The 26,523-nt window shown below is 44.1% G+C and overlaps 1 protein-coding gene across 1 annotated transcript in view; it reads right to left on the bottom strand.

The window, feature by feature from the left end:
- The window catches only part of CIT (citron rho-interacting serine/threonine kinase), a 702,016-nt gene that overhangs the window by 534,155 nt on the left and 141,338 nt on the right, over window positions 1-26,523 (bottom strand). The window contains 2 exon segments of the mRNA XM_033956569.1: window positions 1,164-1,289; window positions 10,764-10,904. Coding sequence (XP_033812460.1) covers window positions 1,164-1,289; window positions 10,764-10,904 — 267 coding nt within the window.

The following is a 26,523-nucleotide window of genomic DNA, read 5'->3' on the forward strand; positions in this document are numbered from 1 at the left end:
CTCCCCAATTGGGTGTAGCAGCAGCATTTCTCTTCCCCTTCTCCCCAATTGGGTGCAGCAGCAGCAGCACTTCTCTTCCCTTTCCAACTGGGTGCAGCAGCATTTCTCTTCCCATCCCTCCCATCGGCAGAGTCGCAAGCTTCCCTCTATCGCTGACCTATCTTCCATAGGTCAGCGACAGAGGGAAGCTTACAACTTGCTGCTCTTGCTTGCTTTGGGCCTTCCTCGTTGCTAGGTCCTGCCTTCGCAGAAACAGAAAGTAGGCAGGACCTGGCAACGAGGAAGGCCCGAAGCAAGTAAAAGTAGCAAGTTGTAAGCTTCCCTCCGTGGCTCTAACGTGTGCATGCCGACTTCCCTTCTCTTCTCTCCCCCCATGGGATGTAACTTCCAGTTTCGGAGGGAAGCCGGCACGCATATGTTAAAGCCCTGGAGAGTGGGTTCAATTCACATGTTGGTAAAAAAAAAAAAAAAAAAGCAGGAGTCAAACACAATTTTCGGCAACGAGTCAGCCCAGGAAGGAGCATCGGTGGCAGCAGCAGAATTTGCCGGGTGGTCATCAAAATTAGCCGGGCGGAATGCCCAGTTAAAAGGCCCTAGGGAGAACACCGACATGAATAATCCGCATTTTATATACTATATCTTTGTGTTACATATATTTTCTTGTTCTAATCATATGTCTATTTTTACATTTGTTTTAATTAGCTTTTTTTAATTTGTATGTTATTTTTATTTACATGTTGTTTTGACATGGATGTTGTCCAATAATTTTAGAATTTTTTTTGTAATTTTAGACTCCTGAAGCAGGCCTTTGTGGCTGAAACACGTACGTGTCGAGTCCTGATCGATAATAAAGAGATTGAGCACCTCAGGTTGCCTTTGCTGTTTTTCTTCTGGATCTGGAGCCTGAAATCACTGTCATGTGACAACAAATTCCTTATTTCCCCATTACCAAAGGCTATAAATGATATCTCTACATCGTTCCCATCCCTTACCATCTCAAATTAGCAAAATCTAGGTCCAAAAAGTGAACCCTAGTTTCCATATGGCAGTGCAGAATAATGACAACTGAGTCAGCATATGATCACTAATTGTGGGCTCCAAAATCTCATTCTTGAGCTTTCTTCTTATGATCCTCTCCCATTTTCTCTTATAATCTAGCTTACCAGAATTTTGTCAGCCATCTGTTGAATCTGTTGCGATTTAGTTTGTATATCTTCCTTTAGTTTATTTTCTCTACGTTCAGTTGTCTCTAACCTTTTCACCTGGTTCTCCAGAGAGTGTCGTCGCTCCTGTAGATCAGTAATAGCACATTAGCAGGCACATCCTTAGAAATAAATGTAATATATTTAAGTCATCTATTCGTTTGAAAACCTACAGAATATCTTTTTTTTTTTTTTTTAATCTTTATTAAGTTTTCAAAGCTAATAAAAAGTGCAAAACAATATACATACATATATTAATAATCATAATAAGCACTTATAATCAATCAGTAACAATACAGAAAGGATAAAAGCCCCTCTCCGTTCCAGCATTTTCAATCAGGGAATAAAACCAAACAAAAGAGATACCCCCCTCCCCTGGATGTGTGTGCTAAAACAACAGAAAAGAAAAATAAAAGAAAACTATAACGAAGTCACAAAAGTCGTCAATGGACCCCAAAATAATTTAAATAACTTATTATGCCCCAGCATATCAGCGTTCATCTTCTCATACTTATAACATAAGCATAAATTCGCCCACCAAAAAATAAAACTAAGGTGATCCCAATTTTTCCAAATGCAAGTAACCATTTGCATGGCTATCCCGGTCATAATAAGGAAAAAACTGACATTTATATCTGTCCAATGGGGGTTTAAGATGCAATATCATCCCACATATGACTACATCATATGTCAATGGAATCAATGACTCCAGTATGGTATTAATCTGTCCCCATATCAACCTCCAAAAATTGAGTACCAAAGGACAATAGAACAACAGATGATCCAGAGTCCCTATTTCAAGATGACATTGCCAGCATCTATTAGATTTTGAACTATCTAATTTCTGCAAACGAACAGGAGTCCAGAAACTTCTATGTAACAAAAAAAACATGTTTGTCTCATAGATGCTGATGCTGTACATCTCATCCTACAGAATTTCTAACCATTGCAAGTAAAAAGCCAGCACCTCTAAAAATTGTATATGATTATTTTTAAGTTTTCTGTCTACAAAGGGCACCAGAAAAGCACTGTGATAGTGTGAACAAGTATGGGAATCCTACGTCTTTAAAGTATAGCTAGACTAGTGATTAAAGATAGATAAAATCTTTATGTAGTTCAGGTTCAGAACACAAAATAGGCCTGTCTTCCCTCAAGCTCAAACACATCAGCTCAGGGTTAAATATCAAAAGGAGATCTGTCTCCTTAACAGACTAATAGGTGAGGCTCAGAAGCTTTCTGAACAGTCTGTGGCAAAGCATACAAGAAACTTGTCCTACTTTGCAGAATATAAAGATGCCAATCTTCCATTAGCAGTACCAGAGTCCATCCTGGATTCTCCTTTCTAGACCTCTTTGAGGGAATAAACAGGCAGATAGACAAGGGCGACCCGGTCGACATTGTATATCTGGATTTTCAGAAGGCATTCGACAAAGTTCCACATGAACGACTAAAAACTGGCTGGAGCATAGGAAACAGAGAGTGGGGGTGAATGGACAATACTCAGACTGGAAGAGCATCACCAGTGGAGTGCCGCAGGACTCGGTGCTTGGACCCGTGCTCTTCAACATCTTTATAAATGATCTGGACATTGGTACGACAAGTGAGGTGATTAAATTTGCAGACGATACAAAGTTATTCAGAGTAGTGAAGACACAGGGGGATTGCAAAGATCTGCAACGTGACATAATCAATCTGGAGAAATGGGCATCGACATGGCAAATGAGGCTCAACGTGGATAAGTGTAAAGTGATGCATGTCGGTAACAAAAATCTCATGCACGAATACAGGATGTCTGGGGCAGTACTTGGAGAAACCTCTCAGGAAAGAGACTTGGGAGTTCTGATCGACAAGTCAATGAAGCTGTCCAGGCAATGTGCGGCGGCGGCGGCGAAAAGGGCGAACAGAATGCCAAGAATAATAAAGAAGGGGATCACGAACAGATCGGAGAAAGTTATCATGCCGCTGTACCAGGCCATGGTGTGCCTTTACCTGGAGTACTGCGTCCAGCACTGGTCACTGTACATGAAGAAGGACACGATACTACTCAAAAAGGTCCAGAGAAGAGCGACTAAAATGGTTAAGGGGCTGGAGGAGTTGCCATACAGTGAGAGATTGGAGAAACTGGGCCTCTTCTCCCTTGAAAAGAGGAAACTGAGAGGGGACATGATTGAAACGTTCAAAATACTGAAGGGAATAGACTTAGTAGATAAAGACAGATCGTTCACCCTCTCCAAGGTAGGGAGAACGAGAGGGCACTCTCTAAAGCTGAAAGGGGATAGATTCCATACAAACGTAAGGAAGTTCTTCTTCACCCAGAGAGTGGTAGAAAACTGGAACGTCCTTCCGGAGTCTGTTACAGGGGAAAACACCCTCCAGGGATTCAAGACAAAGTTGGACAAGTTCCTGCTAAACTGGAACATACGCAGGTGAGGCTGGACTCATTTAGAGCACTGGTCTTTGACCTGGGGGCCGCCACATGAGCGGACTGCTGGGCACGATGGACCACTGGTCTGACTCAGCAACAGCAATCTTATATTCTTATATTCTCACTGACTGTCCCTATCCTTAGACTTACATTTCCTGGTTGGAACCATGCCCTGTTGATTAAATTTCTCTGCTTTGGCCTTGTTAAAATGGCCCAGAAGAAAAATGTGTTTAAAGACTACTACTACTAATAATAATAATAATCATTTCTATAGTGCTGGATATTAAACATGTAAAAGGCAATCCCTGCTCAATAGCGATTACAATCTAATTAAAACAAACAGGATAAATAGAGGTTAGGGAATGATGTAACATACAAGAGAGTATGAGTTAGGAGATAAAAGCAGCCTCGAAAAAGTGTGCTTTTAGCCTAGATTTGAATACTGCCAGAGACAGAACTTGACTACTGACTCAGGCAATTTGTTCCAGACCTACAGTGCAGCAAGACAGAAGGGACGGAGTCTGGAGTTTGCAGCAGAGGAGAAGGGTACAGATAAGAGGAGACACTTACACGATGAATGGAGTTCCCAGGGAGGGTATAATTGAAGATTAGGTTCTTATCTCGTTAATCAAGATTAGGTTCTTACCACGTTAAACTTCTATATCTTATAAGACATAGGATTCTGTACTGTAACCGTTGTTTCCCAGTGGTCATGAACATAGAAGGGTGTCACACAAAACTCTCAACTCCTCCCCTTCAGCAGTGAAGAATAGCTTCTCCTTCAGTTAGTATCAAAGCAATCAAACTCCACTTAAACAGAAGAAAAGAGGAGGTGCAAGGGGAGCCTCCCTGGTGACAAACCATGAGCTATATTCACAAAGCAAACCAATCATGTACCGATCGGTTTGCGACCCCTTTGTGACCAGATTTCCCTCGGGCCCCATTCATAAGAACATAAGAACTGCCATCTCCGGATCAGACCTTCGGTCCATCAAGTCCGGCGATCCGCACAGGCGGAGTAGAGAGTTGCACGGGAATGGGGATGACGGGAATCCTGCGGGACCCATGGGGATCCTGCGGGTTCCCCCTTTGGGTCACGGGGATCCCGTGGGGACACCCCCTAGGGTCGCAGGGATCCTGCGGGGTTGGATGCACTCGAGCCGTGAGGCTCATCTTCTTTTCCTTACCTGCCCTGCCGCAGCATACAGCCGACCGGAAGTCTTCCACGATGTCAGCGCTGATGTCGGAGGGAGGGCTTAAGCAAAGCCCTCCCTCCCTCCGACATCAGCGCTGACATCGGGAAGACTTCCGTTTGGCTGTGTGCTGCATCAGGGCAGGTAGGGAAAAGAAGACAAGCCTCGCGGCTCGAACTCCATGAGATTTTATATATTTCTGCTTTTCCAGGCAGCTTTCTTTGTCTCTCCTGCTCTTAACCTTGCGTTCAGATCATGTCACAGAAATTTGGAGGCCTTTCTTATCTGCTTTGGAATATTCTCCATCCAAGGCCGGCCCAACCATTGGTAAGACTAGGCAATTGCCTGGGGCAGCAAAGATCAGTTGTAGTTCAAATAGATCATGACAGTCAAAAAGAACCATGTGCACATGCTTAACCTACATTTTTTTAAAGATTTTTGTGATTATTTATTTTAAACATTACTAGGTGTGTTATAGTGATCAAGATGGTTGAGTTTAATTATGAAAATCTGGGCAGGGGAACTTGCGGACTGGGGGCCTGAAAATTAGTTGAGGGGGAGGCGGGTTAAGCTGAAGGTTCACCTCAGGTGCTCTCTACCCTTGGACCAGCTCTGTTTCCATCATCCCCTTTCCTAAAGCTCGCAGCCATTGCGTTGCTGAGGGGGCGGGGGAGATTTAACAGGTTGATTTTAAACAGATTTCTTTTCCAGCATACAGATGAGAAGACAGATCCATACACTGATGCTCAAAATTTATCGTGACTTTAACATTCGATGTTAAACTAGTTCTGACTGGTTTACCATAGAAACATTTTAGCTTTCAATGCACAAAATGGCTCTGCATGGTCTTTTTCGTGCCTTCTAAGGCCTCCGAGAATACTATGGAAATGCAGTACAACGAGCTAATTAATATTAAAATGAGCACGCCGGGCAATGCCCAGACATTGCTGGGTGATGCACAAAATGAAGCACCAAATTTTAATGCTCCAAAATTACCGATACGATGCAAAAAGTACAAAGTCTTGCTTGCAGAAGAGGGCTGGGAGGCGGAACACAAAAGGGGGGAGGGAGTGCGTGTTTGGCACAAGGCATGAACTTGGGAGAGAGGATGGAGGAAGGGAGGGAAAGAGGTGGGAGAGGGAGTGCGTTTTGGACACAAGGCATGAACTTGAGACAGAGATGCTGAGGTGGGGGAGGGAGTGCGTTTTTGGACACAAGGCATGAACTTGGGAAAGAGATGTTGAGGTGGGGAGGGAATGCGTTTTTGGACATAGAATGCAATGAACTTGGGAGAGAGGAAAGGAGGGAATGAGATAGTTATGTACACAGGAATGGAAGAAAGGAAAATTTTTGGTCATAGGGAGGGAGTGAGGTACAGAAGAGAGGAGAAATATTATGGTGGAAAGGGAACAGTGGACATATTGAAATGGATGCAAGAGGGAGGAATGTTGGACATAGTGGTGAAGGGAATGGAGAAAGAGATGTGGCATGGTGCTGTAGAGGGGTGATAGAAGGAGAAATGTTGGGCATGGGACTAGTGGGCAGGCACGAAAGATGAGAAAGAGATAAATGCTGGACCCATGGTAAGAGGAACCAATGGACAGCAACAGAAGAATTTACAAAAGATGGGAAAGCGGAAAAAAGAAACTGGGACCAACTTTATGGAAAAATAAGTCTCCAGACAACAAAGGTAAAATTGAATTTATTGACTAAAATATGTTAGCTTTGGGAAATGTATATAGCAGATGTCTTTATATTGTGTTCAAAAGAAAAGGAAATGCATTTCTGGTTTTATTTCTACAGTGTTGAAGTACTGACTGGTGGGGATCCCCAAGCACCGCCAGCAGAGGACCTCCTCTAGAAACGGCCAGAACTCCCCTCCACCAAGCACAGCAGTCGCTGGCAACATCCATGAGCCACTGAGGTGCCAGCATCTGTGACTCAGGGACGCTACTGGTGCCTGCCAAGCTTGGCAAAAGGGACCCCCGATCAACTGCAAAGGAAGTCCTCAGCTGACAGCTTAGGGTTCTCATTAGCTGAGTATTTATATTTACATTAGAGGCTCTGGTAGAAACCCGTTTACAAAGTATGTATTCTTCCCAATTAATATTTCCAAATTAATAAAGTCTCTTTGCTTATTTGTAAATGGGTTTCTACCAGAGCCTTTAATTCAGTAGCATAATTAAATGAAATAACTATTTCTGAAGTTTACAGGGATGGGATGGGACAGAGGGGATTCCTCATGGGGACGGGTGGGGACGGAGGGATTCCTCGCGGGGACGGGTGGGATTTCTGTCCCCACGCAACTCTCTAACGAGGAGGTCCAATAAGGTGTACACCTGGCATAATTCTAGTCACTCATATCCCTCTATGCCTCTCGTAAGGAGATATGCATCTAGTTTGCTTTTGAATCCTAGAATGGTGGATTCTGCAACAACCTCCTCAGAGAGAGCATTCCAGGTGTCCACCACCTGCTGCACGAAGCAGAACTTCCTGCTATCTGTCCTGGACTTGTCCCCCCTCAGCTTCAGTCCATGTCCTCTTGTCCGTGTCACATTGGACATTGTAAATAATTTTTTTTCCTGCTCTAATTTGTTGATTCCTTTCAGTATTTTGAAAGTCTCGATCATATCCTCTCGCAGTCTCCTTTTCTCAAGGGAGAACAATCCCAGTCTCTTAAGTCGTTCCTCGTATTCCAAGTTCTGGAAGCCCTGAATATGTATACCCTAGAGCTGTGATATTGAGTTGTTATTCACATTTATCACCACAGAACACGAATAAATATCTCCCTAGAGGATTGTGGTAGTTGAAGTTATAAAGACATGTAGAAAGTATAATTAAGGATTCTTCGCAACATCATAGAGTTTTGATAAAGGCAACATCCAAATCTGTCCATAGTACGGCCTTCACATCCCAGAGGCAATGAGGCATGAACTCCTGAAGGAAAATATTTTTTTAGGGCTGATTTTACTAATAAGGAATGATGTGCAAGTTATGGATTATGAAATATGTGTCATGGGGAGATTTTAAAACCATTCTCCAAATGGTGCTTCCAGTTCTTGATTACTGCAATGTGGTACTGCTAGATGTTCCAATAGTAGTGTTAAAATCTCTTCAGGTAGCACAAAATTCCATTTTGCCGGTATTGTTCTAGATTCAAAGAAATGAACATGTAACAGATTATTAGTGTAAGCTCTATTGACTGAAACTGAGTTTAGAATAAAGTATAAATTATTGCTGCTGGTTTACTCAAGTATGCAAGGGTTTGCCACACAATATTTGATGGATTACATATCACCCTAAGTTGGGATGCTAAAGCTTCATTTGGCAACACAGCAGAACTTAGCTGTACCATCTAGAAAGGAGCTAAGTTTGCAGATGGTGAGAGAAAAGGATTTTTCATGTAGTGATCCAGAAGAATGGAATAAGCTTCCATCTTTCATTAAGAAACAAAAGAGTTTGCAGGCCTTCAAAAAATTGTTAAAACACTATTTGTTCTATTGTATGACATACGCAGTGTGACACTGCTGTGATTGTTCATGGCATGTTCATTAAGCTTATCTGTTTAGGATAGGAAGACTGTCTGAAGAGATTAATGTTCTTATGTTAGTTTGTCATGTAATCTGGTGGTGTTTTAATTTTTTTGCAAAATGATTGTAATGTCATTTGTGTATTTTTATGAATATGTTGTAAAAGGCAGATTATAAATAAAACAAAAACAAACAAATCCTGGAGTAGAAAAAATTCTGTAAATTGAATTCATCTTCCCTGGAGCAGCCTTGACAGTTAAAGGCATCTCCCAATTTCTGAAAAGGATTTGTTTAAACAGTTCATGCAATGGCAATTTGAAGCGATCTTTGGAAGGTCCACTAAAGTTCAATATATTTTGAAAGTCAGCATTAAATGAAGCATCAGTCTCCATTAAAAGAAACAAATCTTTGCACAACTGGTTAAGGTAAGCTGCAAAGGAGAATTCTTCAGGAGAAGATCTTCTATTGGGAATAGCTGCATCAAAAGACTCAGGTTCAGGGAGGGGAAATCCACACTCCAAGTCAGACTTCTAATCTGAGAAAACTTCTGGGAAAACATGTCTAGAAGTCCTATGACTTTTCGGTACCAGTCCAATGAAAAGGCAGTAGTGGATCGATGAAGTTCTGATGCCTCTTCAAAAGAGGAGGTCGACTAAAAGAGGAACTCCGATGTCTTGGTCTGGAACACCTCACTGAAGAGAAGGATTTATGACCCAAAGTAGCAGCTCGAAGTCTTGAAGGGGAGCATTGTTGAGAAGAAGTGGAACTTTGAAGCGAAGAACCATGCCTTGAGGAAGATCAGCACTGAGAGATAGAACCATGATGCTTCAAAGAAGATACCTAAGCAGTATTTCGGTGCTCCAATGGATCGGTGGTATCTGTACCCTGATGCCTCGCAGTGGTATGATCAAGTTGGGCCGGTACCAAGAGAGTTGAGTGTAGGAGACACATGCAAAGCGACTTAAAAACAGTGGCAATCTCTCTGTGGAAAAATTCATTGAGCTTTTCTCAAAAAAATCTTCGAACTTAAAAAAAGAGGTACCAGTAGTGATTGCTCAACAGCTAGTACCGTCAGCGCAGCAGGTTGCTTCAGTATGGGTGACCCGACAGAAGATGTACCCCCATATGGGAGAAACACACTGCAGTTCAGAAGAATGATGATGACATCTTTTGGCCTGCATCAAGAGACTCGAGGCCATCAAGGCCTGTGACGGCTGCTAAGCAGCATGCACCAGTACTATCGGTGCAGCAGGTTGTCTCAGAGAGGAAAGACCTAGGAGGAGAGACAACCTGCAGATTCTTAGATCGATGGGTGGAGATGTACGGTCTACATTATGCTGTAGAGACCTGCGACACTTGCTGGGAAGAGGATGACTCAGAAACTGGCTTCCCCCATGCTAGGAGATTTCCCGATGTCGATGCCGATAAAGGAGTTTTCAAAGATGATGGCTCTGAAGTATTTCTGATATCCATAGCGGAGCCGAACAGCTTCTCCCTTTGAATACGATGGGTTTTAATGGAACACTTTTGTAAGATGGAACACTTAATACACGATTCAATTTGGTGATCAGGGCCCAAACACTGAAGACACCACTTATGTGGGTCAGTTATCGAAATAGGCCTGTTGCACCTGCAGCACTTTTTAAACCCTGTATTAGGTTTCAACATGGGAAAAATCTCTTCAGTGAGATTAAACTCAATGGTGAATGAAGTCCCTTCAGGGAAAGATCCTCAAAGCTAAAGCCCGAGGTATATTATTTAGAAACTATATAAACAAAAGTAAAAACTAGAAACTAATAAAAAGAAATATAAAGCGGGAAGACAATGCTGACTGAACAGAGTTCAGTCAAAAACAGATTTCTTTGCTCCGCTGTAAACGAAGAACTGAGGTACCACGAGCGAGTGTCGGACAGGAAAGCACTCACACATGCACAGGGTGGGCAATTGGATAAGAGTATACCAAGACTGGAATTTCAATTTTTCCTGCATGGGGGGGTAGGTAATGGACTGTGGGATATTAAAAAAATTTATATTATTATTTTGCTGTTTCATTGCCTGTTCTTTTTCAATATAAAAATGTATTTTGAAAAATCTGTGAAAAGCACTTTTTAAGCAGAAAAAAATACTCAGAAAAAGAAAAAAAATGACAATTAGGCTCTGCAGAAAAAAAAACTGAGGTAGCCCAGATTAAGGCACTGTAGAGCTCTCTAGAAAATTCTAAGCTATGTTTTATAATACTGCAGCTATTTTGCAGCCCTCAAAGAAATTTGAGTTAAAACAATGAAAATGTACTTTAGAAAACATGGAAAGAACTGTACTTCATGAAAACTTTTCTTCAATCCCAAATCGGTATAAAGCAGCAAAGTATATTGTGCTATTATGATTAGACAAATAATTGATTTGATTATCTCACCTCAGCTTCAAACAGTTTTTTTTTCATGCCATCTGTTGAATCTTCATGATTCTGCAGACTCTCTAGTTCCTTTTCAGCTCTTTCCTTTGCCTGCCGAATATTCTGTAGCAATTCAGTGGCCTCAGAACTGGCTTTTACAGCCTAGATTTGGAAAATAGAATATTTTATCAGAAACCACAGCAGAAGCAGAAACTACAGAGAAATCGCCCAATACTCAAATCTAAATACAAAGATTTTAACAATATCAGTAGAAAACAAATGATCTGCAAGGGTTATTTTAACTCTTATTTTGGTTTATTGGTTTTAGTTCAGGCCTTTCCATTTGTTAACTCAAAAATAATCACATTCAAGTGGTTTTTGATCATCACTAAACCTGACAATCGCTGCAATCCAACCCAATTCACAAAACTGCCCACCGCGTGTTTTCCCCCTTGATCGCCCATTTCCTGATGCGGCCTTACAAATAGCCACGCAATTGATTCACTAACATTTGCTTGGCTGTTTTGCATCGGGTTTTACGATTCTAAAACTCGACTCCTGTAGGCCTGTCGGTAACTGTGTTACCGACAAGTCTGCCTGTTTATTTTTTTCTTTTTTCTTTTTTAATGGCACAGATATTTTGCATGTATTACACACAGAAAATATCTGCCCAATTTAAAAAAAAATAAAAAAGAAATAAAAAGAAAAAAGCCGTCCCCCTGACAAAGCGCCCCCCTCCCTCCTCCCAAAACAGAAACAAAAAATTGGCAGGAGGGATGCCCACTCCCTCCTGCCATCGCTGCCGCAGCCCAAATTCTTTCTTTTTAAAGATACTTTTCACTGTTAGTTCCCTTAGTCAAGATCGCAAACTTTATTTTATTTTTAAAAACAAAACCCATTTTTTGCCCATTTTAAATTTCGGATTTTTCCTAAACCCTTCCTTGTGTTGCTTCTCTTTATTGTCTTATTTACTATCAATTAATGTATTTCTATCCCTGCCTTTCCTAGTCTTGTAAGTTATGTCTGTAGCATTGACAGTTCACCTTATAAGTTATAACACAATTTTAGCATTGTACATCGCCTTGAATATATGATCAGGCGATTAATCAAATTTTTATATAAACTTGAAACTTTCCTTTTCTATTCTTAAATTGAGTTTTTTCTTAATTGATGTGAAATATATATTGTAAACCTCTTGGATCCATTTTTTGGCTGCTATGCAGTATATAAAGTTTTTAATAAACAAACATATGACAGGAGGGATGCCCACTCCCTCCTGCCATTGCTCCCTCCCCCCCCCATCAGTCCCCCCATTGCTGTACCTTTAAGATGGGAGCAGGAGGGGTGCTCCGTCAAACCCTCATGCTCCTCCAGCCTGCTCCCGCTGCAATGCGGGCCTTAGGCCCCTCCCCGGTGCATCATGTGATACACAGAGAGGGGCCTAAGGCCCTGATTGGCTCAGGCGCCTTGGGCTCCTCCCTAAGACCCGAATTGCTCTGTAAGTTTGCATGCAAATGATTTGCACCTCAGTGCAAATCATTTGCATGCAAACAAGATAGTGAATCAATCGCTGTTTGAAAAATCGGCCAGAGAATCGGCCAACAGCAACTGAGTCGCTACCTTTAGTGAATCTGGGCCTTAGTTCAAGCCTTTCCATTTGTTAACTCAAAGATAATCACATTTAAGTATAGTAGATATGTGCTTTTAAACAAACTTACAATTTAAGTTTATATCTGAGGTAAAGGGGCAATGGTAACTTGACCAAGGTCATAAGGAGTATCAGCAGGATTTGAGCCCTAGCTTCTCTTTTCTCAGTTTGCTGCTTCAATCGTTGGGCATTATTTCTATTTATCTAAAATATGCCAGTTGCAAAATGTGCTTTCTATCTAAAACAGTGGTCTCAAACTCGCGGCCTGGGGGCCACATGTGGCCCGCCAGGTACTATTTTGAGGCCCTCGGTATGTTTATCATAATCACAAAAGTAAAATAAAACAGTTTCTTGATCATATGTCTTTTTAGCTATAAATGACAATATTATTATTAAGACTTAGCCAAAAGGAAAGAGTTTTACCTCATGCAAAATTGTCATTTCTTTAATAAGCCATTAATTTTTTTTTTCTGAGGCCCTCCAAGTACCTACAAATCCAAAATGTGGCCCTGCAAAGGGTTTGAGTTTGAGACCACTGATCTAAAGCAATATCACCTTTACTATTACCAGCTAAATTTAGTCCTGACAGTCTCCTTGTTATAGAAAGAAAAAAAAAATCATAAGACAGTTATAAACCATGCTCATAACCCCCCCACTGCCACACTAAGTCTCCTGTGGTCCAATAACCTATGCTCTTTCTCCATAGTATTCCATATGACAACGACAGAGAGAGGGCCAGTTTTATTAAATATAGTAAAATATATATTTATTTATTATTTGGATTTATTGACTGCTTTTTTTCATGAAGAGATTCTATGAACACCCACTGCCACACTGACTCTCCTGTGGTCCAATAACCTATGCTCTTTCTCCATATTTCAATGGCAGAGAAAGGGCCACAGTTTTATTACATATAGTAAAATGCTAAATATATTTATTTATTATTTGGATTTATTGACTGCCTTTTTCATGAAGAGATTCTATAAACATATTTCACAGCTTCAGTAATTTTCAGTGTTTGAAAGCAGAATCCAGCACATTTCACTGTCCTGTCTATTCTTCTATAGTGTCACCAAATGCAAGAGGGTTGCTTCCTTGTTGTCTCTAAGTTAACTCAATTTTCAGGACCCAGTCACACTTAACAATTATACTATTCAGTACCCAGTGGCCCAATCTTCAGTGTTGCAATAGTTTTTTTTCAGATTTTATGAATAAAACACTCGGTTTTAATTGAATGAAATGCTTATGATTAAACAGTTGCAGAATGTATAGTGGCACTTTATGGATACATATCTTTTTAAAATATTCTTTCTGCCAGATTTGATAATTACATTATATTACGTTGGTGTCTTCTATCCTGCCAATACCTTTCAGTTCTAGGCGGTTTACAACAAGAATTGGCCTGGGCATTCCCAGGGAGATTACAAGATTAATAGATATTGTATGCGTTGGGATCTGGGGAGGGTCGATCAGGTTTAGTTAGATCATTTGACAAATTTCTTGAATAGTATAGTTTTAAGTTTTTTCCTGAATATTTTGTAGTTGGGCGTCATGGTCAGCAGATTGGAGAGGCGGCAGTCAGTTGCTCAGATAGCTTGGCCCATTTCCATTTAGGTCCTTTAGGGCTTTGAATAGGGTGAAGTAGAATTTGCATTGTATGTGTGCTTGTACTGGGAGCCAGTGTGATTCTTGGAAAATGGAAGTAATTTGGTCATATTTTTTCAATGAGTATATCAGTCTAAGAGCTGTATTTTGGACTGTTTGTAATTGTTTTAGCATGTTGATGGGGCATGACAGGTATAGGATGTTGCAATAGTCCAGGAGTCCTAGGATTAGCGCTTGTACCAAGAGTTTGAATTGTTCGTTGTTGAAGTATTTTTGGATTTGCCTTAAATCGCGCTTGGCTGCGAATGCCTTCTGGACCGTTTTGCTTATTTGAAGTTGCATGGTGCAGCTTTCTATCATTATTCCCAGCAGTTTTAGGTTGGGTTGTATGGGATATGTAATGGAGTTTATTTCTAGGTTTGTTATGGTTGGGGTTTTGTTTTTTTCTAGAAGTAAGAATTTGTTTTTGTCTTGGTTCAGCTTTAATTTGTGGACTCTTATCCATTTTGACACTGTTTCTAGTACAATGCGTAATTTGTTCATTGTGTTGGGGTGGTTTGGTCGAAAGGCAGGAGGATGGTGATGTCAACTACGTAGCCATTTGAAGTTATGCCTAGTTCATCCAAGCATGTCTTGGCTATGTAAAGGTTGAAGAGTTTTGGAGATAGTGGGGAGCCTTGTGGGACTCCACAGGGGTTGTTCCAGGATTCTGACTGTTCATTGTTTGCTTTATCTCTGTATCTTCTTGCGTGGAAGAATCCTTCAAACCAATTGTAGACTCTGCCTGTGATTCCTATTGCCTCCAATGTTTGTAGTAGGATGTTGTGATTGACTAGATCAAAAGCCACTGTGAAATCGAGTTATATGAGTAGCATTTTTTTGTCTTTGCTTAGGTGTTGTTTGGCTGTGTCTAGGAGAGAGACTAGAAGTGTTTCTGTACTGTAGTTGCCTCTGAAGCCTGATTGTGAGAGGTGAAGTATGTTTTGGTTTTCTAAGTATTAGGTGAGAAGTTTTGCTATGAGACCTTCCATTAGCTTGACGTACAGCAGTAGTGAGGCTATAGGTCTGTAAATGGATGGCTGATCTGTATCTCCCTTTGGGTCTTTCAGAATGGGGGTTTATGAGGATTTCGGTAAGTTCTTGTGGAAATTGGCCCTCTGTGAGCATGTAACTAATCCACCGCATGAGGTGAGTGCGGAATCTAGTGCTGGCAACTTTTAACATGTACGGGGATACTTGAGGTCACAGGCTGCATGATTGTATTTTTTGTACAGTCTGTCTAGATCGAGCCATTGTATGTTTTGGGAAGTCTGACCAGTTTCTGTCTGTGCCGTAGGATTCATTTTCTCTGGGTGGTATCGAGATTTCGTTGAGGTGGTTTGGGAACACGGTGAAGGTGTTTCTAGCTGTTGAGATTTTATTTCTGAAGAATTCAGCCAGTTGGTTGGCTGGGGGGGAAGGGGCGGTAGGGTTTGGTGTCTGTGAGTTCCTTTAGTAATTTGAAAAGTTTTTTGGTGTCTTGGATTTCTGTGCCTATCTGACTGGTGTAGTATGACTTTCTTTTTTTCTCTTAGCTTATGTTTGTATTGTTTGTTCAGTGCTCTCCAGGTTGTTTGTGTGTGTTCTTGGTTGTTTTTTCTCCATTTTTTTTCGAGACGTTTGCATTGTCGTTTGAGTTGTAGTAGTTAGTTGTCAAACCATTTGTCTGAGCATCTGCAGATTTGGGGAGGGTTGCGGTTTGTCATGTCTTCAAGAATGGATGTGCTTAGATTGCGCTAGTGGTTATTGAAGTCCTTGGGGTTGCCATCTTGGATTATGGTGTCTACTTTGTTCCAAAATTTAGGTGCTTTGTATGTTAGGCTTTGGTTATTTTGTTTGGTTTTGCCCTGTGTCCAGTTGATTTTGAAGGTGTACCAGTAGTGGTCTGACCAGAGGGTGAGTGACCATGTTTTGTTTGTGGTGTGAATTTCTGGTGTGGTGGGTTTTTGGGACATGAAGGCTGCTATCAAGTTTCAAGTTTAATAAATTTTGATTGTACGCAATATCCAGTATTTCAATGCGTATTACATAATTCTAATATACAATAAAAGCCAGGGATGACAAATACAAATGAGACATAATTATACAGAGTAATCATTTTGTTCTATTGATACAAACTGGAACAAATAGGTAAAGGGTAGAAATACAATTTATACAATTTATAATATTAAAAAAAAAAGGAACATTTAAGGTTTACACACAAGGATAGGGTCATTTGAGAGAGAATATAAAAAGAATTGATTGGAAAGGCGTTAATTATTTTGAAATAGTTCAAAAAAGAAAAACAAATGAGATAATGTTGAGAAAGATTGATCAGTTTAAGTGTAAAAGGCCTTTAGCATGAGAAAAGTAAGAAGACTAAGATTAATGTTAATGACCTTTTAAAAGAAGAGAAAAGTAAGAAGATTAGATTATAAAAGCACTTATAATTTCCATATTGATATCCTGTTCATTTAATTCTTTGAGGACTAGGTACAGCATTTATTGAAATGTTCTATCTATGTATTGAATGCATCTTTATAAAGAATGCTTTTCAAGCCGCGTTTGAATTTGTCTAATGATGATTCGTTACGTAAATAGATTGGTAAATTATTCCACTGTTGGGGAGCTTGTACTGAAAACATAGTTGCTCTTCTAGTCCCGATTATTTTCAATGAGGGAATAGTTAATAAATTTTGTTGCGATGATCGTAGCGTCCTAAGTGAAGAGTAAGGTATTAGTAGTCTGTCCAGAAATAACGGCTCATGTGATTGTTGAATTTTGAATGTTAATAATATAATTTTAAACGTTATTCTGTGTATGATGGGTAGCCAGTGTGCATCTTGTAGGAGTGGTGTAACATGGTCATATCTTTTTGAATTTGTTATAATTTTTATTGCTGTATTCTGTATTATCTGTAGTCTTCTTATTTCTTTATGAGCTATAAAGAAATAAGAGTTGCAATAATCTAATCTAGAGATGATTAGAGAATGAATAAGAATATTAAGTGCTTCCGGTTTAAGGACCTTAGCTAATGATCTGATAAGTCGCAATTTATTGAAACAGTTTTTGACCACTGTAATGATTTGATTATGATAGCTAAATTCTTGATCTAAGGTTACTCCCAATATTTTTGTTGTATTCACTTGCTGAAGGGGAATGTTGTTTAGTAGTATCTGAAATGAAAATTGTTCCTTTAGCTCTTTTTTCCAAGGGAAGAACATCACGGAGGATTTTGTTTGATTCAATGCTATGTCGAGTTGGTGGCCCTTTTCGTGTGTGGTTTGTGGGTGGTGGGTGGGTTTGATCCTGGGATGATTTTGGGAGGCATTTGTAGGTCTTCTCCCCAGGTCTGGGGGAGGCTGTGGTACATGCAGATGAAGCAGTCCACCACATTTATACCGTTTATCCCTGCTGGGTTGTGATTTCTATTGCTTGTTACTATAACTGCAATTGGAGAGTTGTAGTTTCATTTTGCTTTCTTCTGGTTTGTTAGGATCAAAAGTAGTAGGACGATGACTATTTGTTTCTGTTTTATTGTCTTCATTTTGTGGAGTTGGGAGGCGTGGGCTGGGTGGTGTGTATGAGAGGAAGTTTGGAGTGAGTACCGTGCAGTGCCGGTGCCCTCCGAGATGTAGACTTTGCAGGTGAGGATTGTGCTTCAGTATCACGTGACTGGTGTTTTGTCGGTACCAGCTTTAGAAGAAGGATTGGTATGGTGTGGCCTCGATGTGCCATGCTCAGGCTGGGCCGGTACCAAGGGAGACAGTGCAAGCACTGGTGCCAATTGTGCTTGCAGCAGTGTGGCCAGCTCCCTCTGAGCCAGCTGTTTAATTTGGTCTTGAATAAGATGCACCAATACCATTTGCTTAGCAGCTGGTAACAAGGGTGCGTCAGCAACCTCAATGATGAGGTATGCCTTTGGGGCAAAACAGCCTGCATGGATGGAGATCTCTGATGCTGTTGCCTTTTGGTATGCATCGAGGGACTCGATGTCGAAGATGCCTGGGACAGTGGATGAAAGGAGGATGGCTTCACAGTATGTTTACTGGACACTGGAACCAAACCCAACGTCAAGGGAGGCATCGATCCTAGTACCAATGAAGCTGGGGCATCCTCTGAAGACATAGCAGGACCGAAAAGTCTCTCCTGCTGAAGGCACCGAACCTTAACAGCGTTTTTGAGAATGGAATAGTAGGTACAAGTGTCTTCTCAATCTTGCAGTCCCCAACACTGAATGCACCAATTATGCGGATTAGTAATGTGAATGGGCTGTTAACAATGAGAGAGCACTTTTTAAACCCGGTAGAAGGTCTCGACATGGAAGAAAAAACAGCGGTGCGGTGGCCAAATCAAACAATACAATTGTGCTCGAGGCTCAAAGGCCGTGAGTGAGTGAGATAGATAAGATGAGATGAGATAAGAAAAAGCCCAAAGGGAAAGAAAAAATATGCAACAGGAAGGCAACTCAGACGAGCAAAGTCCAAAACACTACTTCTTTACTCTGAAGAAAACAAAGAACTGAGGAAACACGAACTGACATCGGGCGAGAAGGCACTCAAGAAGCTTCATTGAAGCTTAAAGTGACAATACACTTTTCACTGTCCGTACCACGCTCCGAGGACAAGCTAATTTTCCTTTTAGACTCTCCAGAACGGTATAGTTCACTGATAGTAATAGCTCACCATGACCAGCAGGTGGAGACTAAGACAAAACTTTGGCTGTAATACTAATAGTTTTGCTTCCCTCTAGTCCAGTGGTCTCAAACTCAAACCCTTTGCAGGGCCACATTTTGGATTTGTAGATACTTGGAGGGCCTCAGAAAAAAAAAGTTAGTGTCTTATTAAAGAAATGACAATTTTGCTTGAGGTAAAACTCTTTATAGTTTATAAATCTTTCCTTTTGGCTAAGTCTAAATAATAATATTGTAATTTGTAGCTAAAGAGACATAGGACCAAAAAACTGTTTTATTTTACTTGTGTGATTATGATACACATACTGAGGGCCTCAAAATAGTACCTGGCGGCCCGCATGTGGTCCCCATGCCGTGAGTTTGAGACCACTGCTCTAGTCTAACCAGTCTGCCAAATAGCCAAGGAGAACTAAGAAGTGCTAATTATAACAGTAACAACACTCTTAACAGGAGTAACAACTAACATAGAGCAATGCTGTTGGAAATTGCATAGAAGAAGCCCCTTCTGCAAACATCCCCAAAGCTTGCCAGCTACACCAGTTGAGCCAAAGCCACTGTTCTTTTGATCTCCCTGACCCTATAAAAAATACTAGAACCTGCAGAAAAAAAACACACTCTTCATGCGAATCCCATAAGAACAACAGAAAGACAGACAGGGTGGTGAATGTACCGGTCTGGAGAGTCTGAAAGAAAGAAAATTAGCAGCTAAGAATCTAAAGTTTTCTCTTTACCATCTCTCCAGACCGGTACAATTCACTGTTTGGACATACCAAAGCAGTACCCATCATGGGTGGGAACACCACGTCCCAACACACCTGGACGTCTACACAGTAGTGTCGCACAAATGAATGCAGAGAAGACCAAACCACGGCTTTACATATATCCACTGGAGGCACCAAAAAAGAAAGACTCAGCCCAAAAAGCTGCCTGACCCCGAGTGGAATGAGCCTTGAGAAAACCCGGAACAGGCTTCTTCTGAAAAAGATAGGCGGAAGCGATAGTCTCTTTGATCCAGCGCGCAATGGGAGCAATGGAAGCACTGTCTCCCTTACGAGGACCCGCTAAAAGGACAAAAAGATGATCCGACTTCTGGAACTCCTAGGTACGCTGAACATAAGAGCGAAGGAACAGACATCCAACTTGCGCAACTACCTCTGTTCCAAAGAGCCCTCCCGGCTACCCAAGACCGGGAGGACCACAGACTGGTAGACATGAAAAGACAAGACCACCTTCGGCAGAAAGGAACAGGCCGTAGCACCACTCGCTCCCTAGAAACCTCCAGGGAGGCAGGGCTACAAGAGAAAGCCTGTAGCTTAGAAACGTGTCTCGCAGAAGTAAGACTGCCTTGAGAGTAAGGTCCTTCAATGAGCAGGAACCTAGGGGCTCAAAGGGAGGGTACACTAGCACGGGCAGGACTAGATTGAGATCCCAGGCTAGAACCAATTTAGCTGCCCTCAAAAAGCAAATCATGTCTAAAAAAAAAGTTAAACACTTACACTGCAACAAACCGCGAAATGCAGACAAAACTCCAAGTTGAACCCAGAGAGAAGACCAGGCCAGGTCCCTATCCAGGCCATCCTGCAAGAACTCCAAGATGTGAGGCAAAGAGGTGCGAAAGGAAACTACTCTACGCGCAGCACACCATTCTTCAAAAATACGCCAAACCCGCACATAAGCCCGAAAAATGGAAAGCCGCCAGGACCCCAACAGAGTAGAGATCACTTTATCTGAATAACCTTTCTGACCTAGGCGTTCCCTCTCAACATACAAGTTGTAAGATATAAGGGACCCGGATCGAACATTGGAATGGAGACCTGAGTCAGAAGGTTGGGTAGGAATGGCAGTTGAAGAGGATCTGCCACGAGAAGACAAACCAGATCCATGTACCACGGGCAACTGGGCTAGACCGGAGCCACCAGGATCACGCGGCCAGGGTGTCGAGGAATGTAAAGAAGGATTCTGCCCACCATTGGTCATGGAGGGAACACGTACAGGAGGCCCGCTGTCAGCGAAGGCTGTACCAGAGCATTCAGCCTCTCGGCCTGAACATTCCTGCACCGACTGAAAAATCATGGTGCTTTGACGCTGACATTCGTGGCCACCAGGTACATTATTGGCAGCTCCCAAGACTGCACAATCAACTCGAAGGCTGCGGGACCGAGACACTACTCTCTGGGATCCAGCACATGACGACTGAGGAAGTCCGCCTGGACATTCTCCACTCCTGCTATGTGGGAAGCCAAGATGTCCCGAAGATGAGTCTCTGCTCAAACCATGAGCAGAGCAGCCTCCTGTACCACCAGATGACACCTGGTTCCCTCCTGACGAATGACATAAGCCACCACCGTGGCACTGTCCGAGAGAACCTGAACAGACTTACCCGTCAACAATGCCTGGAATGCTAGCAACAACAGCTGGATGGCTCTGGTCTCCAGAAAATTGATCGACCAAGAGGCCTCCTCCAGAGACCAGCTATCCTGAGCCAAGCGACAGAGACACTGAGCTCCCCAACCAAGGAGACTGACATCCTTGAGAAGCACTGTCCACTGGGGCTGATAAAGACTCACTCTCTGCACCAGATTGGAAGACTGTAGCCACCAATGGAGACTGCGATGAACTAACCCCTGAAGAGGAACGGGAATCCAAATCGTGCACCTGGGGCAACCCCTTCTGAAGCAAAGCATGCTGAAGCAAGCACCTGTGAGCTCGGGCCCACCAAACAACGTCCAGGGAAGCCGCCATCAACTCCAAGACCTGGAAAAAAACCTATACCTGAGGACACCGGAAAGCCATCAGAAGACGAATCTGTGACTACAATTTGACTACTCGGGCTTCTAGCAGGAAGAACTTCCCCAAGCTGGTGTCAAAAAGAACCCCAAGGTACTCCAGGTGCTGAGACGGAGCCAACCGGCTCTTGGACAGGTTGACTACTCATCCCAGCGACTGCAGGAACTCCACAACCCGAGCTGTAAATCGGGAACTCTCCTGAAAAGACTTTACTCAGATCAACCAGTCATCCAGATAGGGGTGAACCAGAATGTCCTCCTTGCACAAGGCTGCCGCCATGACCACAATAATCTTGGTGAACGCCCACAGAGCCATGGCCGGACCAAAAGGAAGCACACAAAACTATTAGTGCCATCCCAAGATCGCAAAGTGAAGGAACCGCTGATGGGAGGCACGAATCGGAACATGCAAGTACGCCTCCATCAGATCGAGAGCTCAGAAATTCCTCCGGCTGAACCGCCAGAATGACAGATCTCAGGGTCTTTATGCGAAAAGACAAAACTTGCAGAGCCCAGTTGATCCCTTTTAGATCCAAGATGGGCTGAAAAGTCCCCTCTTTCTTGGACACACAAAGTAAATCAAATACTGGCTGGTGTCACACTCCTGCAGAGGCAGGGGCATTACCACTTTGAGATCTAGCAATCTTTAAAGTGTCTGGCGAAAGGCCCACTTCTTCAATGCCGCCTGACAAGGAGAAGCGAGAAAGTGATCTGGCAAGGAGCGGGAAAACTCCAGAGCATAACCATCCCAAATCACTTCCAGGACCCACTGATCCATTGTGATCTCTGTCCACCCCTGCTAAAAGTCTCACAAATGAACACCCACTGGAACCAAGGGAGGCGCCGGCAGGAGTCATTGGGTAGGACGGGCAGTGGAAGAACCGACGGAGGAATCATGTCCCCCCGAGGGGCCTCCCGAAAGGACTGCATGTGCTGAAAGAAACAGCCCAGAGAAACCCAGAGGCAGGAAAAGAAGCAGCCCCTTGACCAGGACAATATCTGCAGAAATCATGCAAACGCCCTTGAGCAATGCCACCCCGCGTAGACAGACGGGCATGGTCTTCAGGAAGACAGGGCACTTTAGAGTCCGTTAAGATCTGAACCAACTTGTCCAAATCCTCGCCAAACAAAAAGTCCCCCAAAAAGGATATTTCATCAGCTTAGTCTTAGATGCCGCATCTGCCAACCAAGCCTGGAGCCACAAGGTACAATGAGCGGCCACCCCGAGAACCATGGACTTTGATGACGCCTGCAATAGGTCATACATGGCATCAGAGAGATAAGAAGTATTCATCTCAATTTTGACTACTTCATGTTCCACCAAGGACCAGTCAGACTCATGGTCAAGGACACATTTGGTCCACTGAAAACAAGCCCGAGCTACCACACATTGTCACCTGGACCGCAAGGGCAGTGACATCAAAATTCTGCTTAAGGAGGAACTCTAACCTACACTCCTCAGAGTCCCCTCAAGGCTGAGCTGCCCTCAACTGGCATCGTATGCCACTTCACGATGGCCGAGATCACCGCGTCCACTACTAGCGACTTCAAGGTATCCCTTTTCCCCTCTGGGATAGGATATCGGCGAGCCATAGAGTGTGCAAAATGAAAGGGCACCTCCAGGGTATTCCACTGTGCAAGCACAATATCCCGAATATACTGATGCATAGGAAAACAGTAGGATGCTGAGCGGATCCCCCAAAGTAGAGGGTCCACCATACACAGGGGCTCCTTTGTGTCTTCCTCCTGGAGCTCTTCCCACTGAAACATGTGCACCACAGACGCATCCTCACCAGCTGACGGAACCAAAAAATCGCCACCAGCAGTATCCATCCCCCTGAGAGGACCCTAGAGGTCTCCCAAAGGGTCCAGGTCCTCATCAAGAGAAAATTGCTCCCCATAGAAAAAAAGTCATCGTCCCAAGAGACCCTCAGCCGCTTGGATAAGAAAGGAGGAGATGGGGACGAAACCGGCACTGAGGAGTGCTGAACCGGATTGGACGCAGAGGAGAAAAAAAACCAAAAATAACCCCCAGAGACTCCCGGGGCAGAAGCAGGATCCCTGGCTGCCTGAAGATAAGCCTTGCATAAGGCAAAAACAAAATCAGACTCACTGCCAAAGCAGAGGACCCAGCAGAAATCTGCCCCTGTCTCTCCAATACATGGGGAAGGACACCTGAGGCTGCAGACAAAATGGAGGCACTTCCCACCAAAATCAGAGCAAAGCCCGCCAAAAAACATTACCCTGAGGCCAATAGCGGCTAAGAAGCCTGAACCGTCCCAGCCGCTAAAGCAGGCAATCTGGCAGCAGTGGTAAGGGAGTCCCCAGCAACATCGGCAGTAAGGGAAACCTTATTTCCCTTACTATCGGCAGCTGGGGGAATCCCCATCTATCTAGCATCTGTCCCCTCCCCCTCCCATCTCTATCCTGAGCTTCTCTACTCTGTGTTCCTCTTCATTCTCCTGCTTCCATCATCTCTCTATCAGAATCATCCCTTTTCAGCTTGAGGGCTGTTCCCCGAAGGCGGTGGCAGCAAACCGAGTGGCTTGGGGGAGGGCACGGAGAAAGAAAGAAAGGGGGCAGACAGGGAGACAGAAAGAAGGGGGAACAGGGAGACAGAAAGAAAAAGTTGGGGGAGAGAATGAGGTCTGGAGGAGAGGAAACATACAGGAGGCTGAAAGAAAGGAAGAAAGATTGAATGCACAGTCAGAAGAAGAAAGTGCAACCAGAGACTCATGAAATCACCAAACAGCAAAGGTAGGAAAAATGATTTTATTTTCAATTTAGTGATCAAAATGTGTCTATTTTGAGAATTTATATCTGCTGTCTATATTTTGCACTATGGCTCCCTTTTACTAAATCGCAATAGCGTTTTTTAGCCCAGGGAGCCTATGAGCATTGAGAGCAGCGCGAGGCATTCAGCGTAACTCCCTGTGCTAAAACCTACTATTGTGATTTAGTAAAAAGGGAGGGGGTGTATTTGTCTATTTTTGTATTTTGTTACTGAGGTGACATTGCATAGAGCAGCGATGGCGAACCTATGGCACGCGTGCCAGCTGTGGCACGCAAAGGCCTTGCAGCTGGCACGCAGGAAGGTCCGCAAAAGAGAGCTGCACGGGTTACGGGGATCCCGTGGGGACGCCCCCTAGGGTCGCGGGGATCCCGTGGGGACGCCTCCGAGGGTCGCGGGGTTCCTGCGGGGCTGGATGTACTAAGTCGCGCGGCTTTTCTCCCTACCTGCTCTGCTTGCAGCACAGAGCCGAACGGAAGTCTTCCCGACGTCAGCGCTGACGTCGGAGGGGAGGGAGGGCTTAAGCAAAGCCCTCCCTCCCTCCGACGTCAGCGCTGATGTCGGAAAGACTTCCGTTCGGCTCTGTGCTGCAAGCAGGGTAGGTAAGGAGGAGTAGCCTCGCGGCTCGAGTGGCTACCAAGGGAGGGTGGCGGTCCGCCCCGCCCCGCCCCGTGTGCAGCACAGCCGGCCAGGTCCCCTTACTTTTGTGGCGCAAACCCGACCGACCGACAACAGCCCTGGTCCGACAAACCTTCCTGCCCTTAACCGCGAATCTAAATTACCTTCTTACAGCAGCTGTAAGAAGGAAATTTAGATTCGCTGTTAAGGGCAGGGAGGTTTGTCAGACCGGGGCTGTTGTCGGTCTGTCGGTCGGGGAAGCGCCACAAAAGTAAGGGGACCTGGCCGGCTGTGCTGCACCCGGGCGGGAGAGAAGGAGGGGGGAGAAGGACGCTGAAAGCACTGGGGAAGACAAAGGGGGGAGAAGAACACTGAAAGCACATGTGGAAGACAGAAGGGGGAGAAGGACGCTGACAGGACATGGGGAAGACGGGGGGAGAAGGACGCTGAAAGCACATGGGGAAGACAAAGGGGTGGAGAAGGACGCTGAAAGGACATGGGGAAGATGGGGGGGTGGAGAAGGACGCTGAAAGGACATGGGGAAGACGGGGGGGTGGAGAAGGATGCTGAAAGGCAATGGGGAAGACAGAGAGGGAGAAGGACGCTGAAAGGACATGGGGAAGACAGAGGGGGGAGAAGGACACTGAAAGCACATGTGGAAGACAGAAGGGGGAGAAGGACGCTGACAGGACATGGAGAAGACGGGGGGAGAAGGACGCTGAAAGCACATGGGGAAGACAAAGGGGTGGAGAAGGACGCTGAAAGGCCATGGGGAAGACGGGGTGGGGGGAAGGACATTTGAAAGCATTTGTGGAAGACAGAAGGGGGAGAAGGACGCTGACAGGACATGGGGAAGACAGGGGGGAGAAGAACACTGAAAGCACATGTGGAAGACAGAAGGGGGAGAAGGATGCTGACAGGACATGGGGAAGACGGGGGGAGAAGGACGCAGAAAGCACATGGGGAAGACAAAGGGGTGGAGAAGGATGCTGAAAGGACATGGGGAAGATGGGGGGGTGGAGAAGGACGCTGAAAAGCCATGGGGAAGACAGAAGGGGGAGAAGGACGCTGACAGGACATGGAGAAGACGGGGGGAGAAGGACGCTGAAAGCACATGGGGAAGACAAAGGGGTGGAGAAGGACGCTGAAAGGCCATGGGGAAGACGGGGTGGGGGGAAGGACATTTGAAAGCATTTGTGGAAGACAGAAGGGGGAGAAGGACGCTGACAGGACATGGGGAAGACAGGGGGGAGAAGAACACTGAAAGCACATGTGGAAGACAGAAGGGGGGAGAAGGATGCTGACAGGACATGGGGAAGACGGGGGGAGAAGGACGCTGAAAGCACATGGGGAAGACAAAGGGGTGGAGAAGGATGCTGAAAGGACATGGGGAAGATGGGGGGGTGGAGACGGACGCTGAAAGGCCATGGGGAAGACAGAGAGGGAGAAGGACGCTGAAAGGCCATGGGGAAGACAGAGGGGGAGAAGGACGCTGAAAGGCCATGGGGAAGACAGAGGGGGGAGAAGGACACTGAAAGCACATGTGGAAGACAGAAGGGGGAGAAGGACGCTGACAGGACATGGGAAAGACGGGGGGAGAAGGACGCAGAAAGCACATGGGG

Source organism: Geotrypetes seraphini, chromosome 8 (assembly GCF_902459505.1).
Source record: "Geotrypetes seraphini chromosome 8, aGeoSer1.1, whole genome shotgun sequence".
NCBI classification, from domain to species: Eukaryota; Metazoa; Chordata; class Amphibia; order Gymnophiona; family Dermophiidae; genus Geotrypetes; species Geotrypetes seraphini.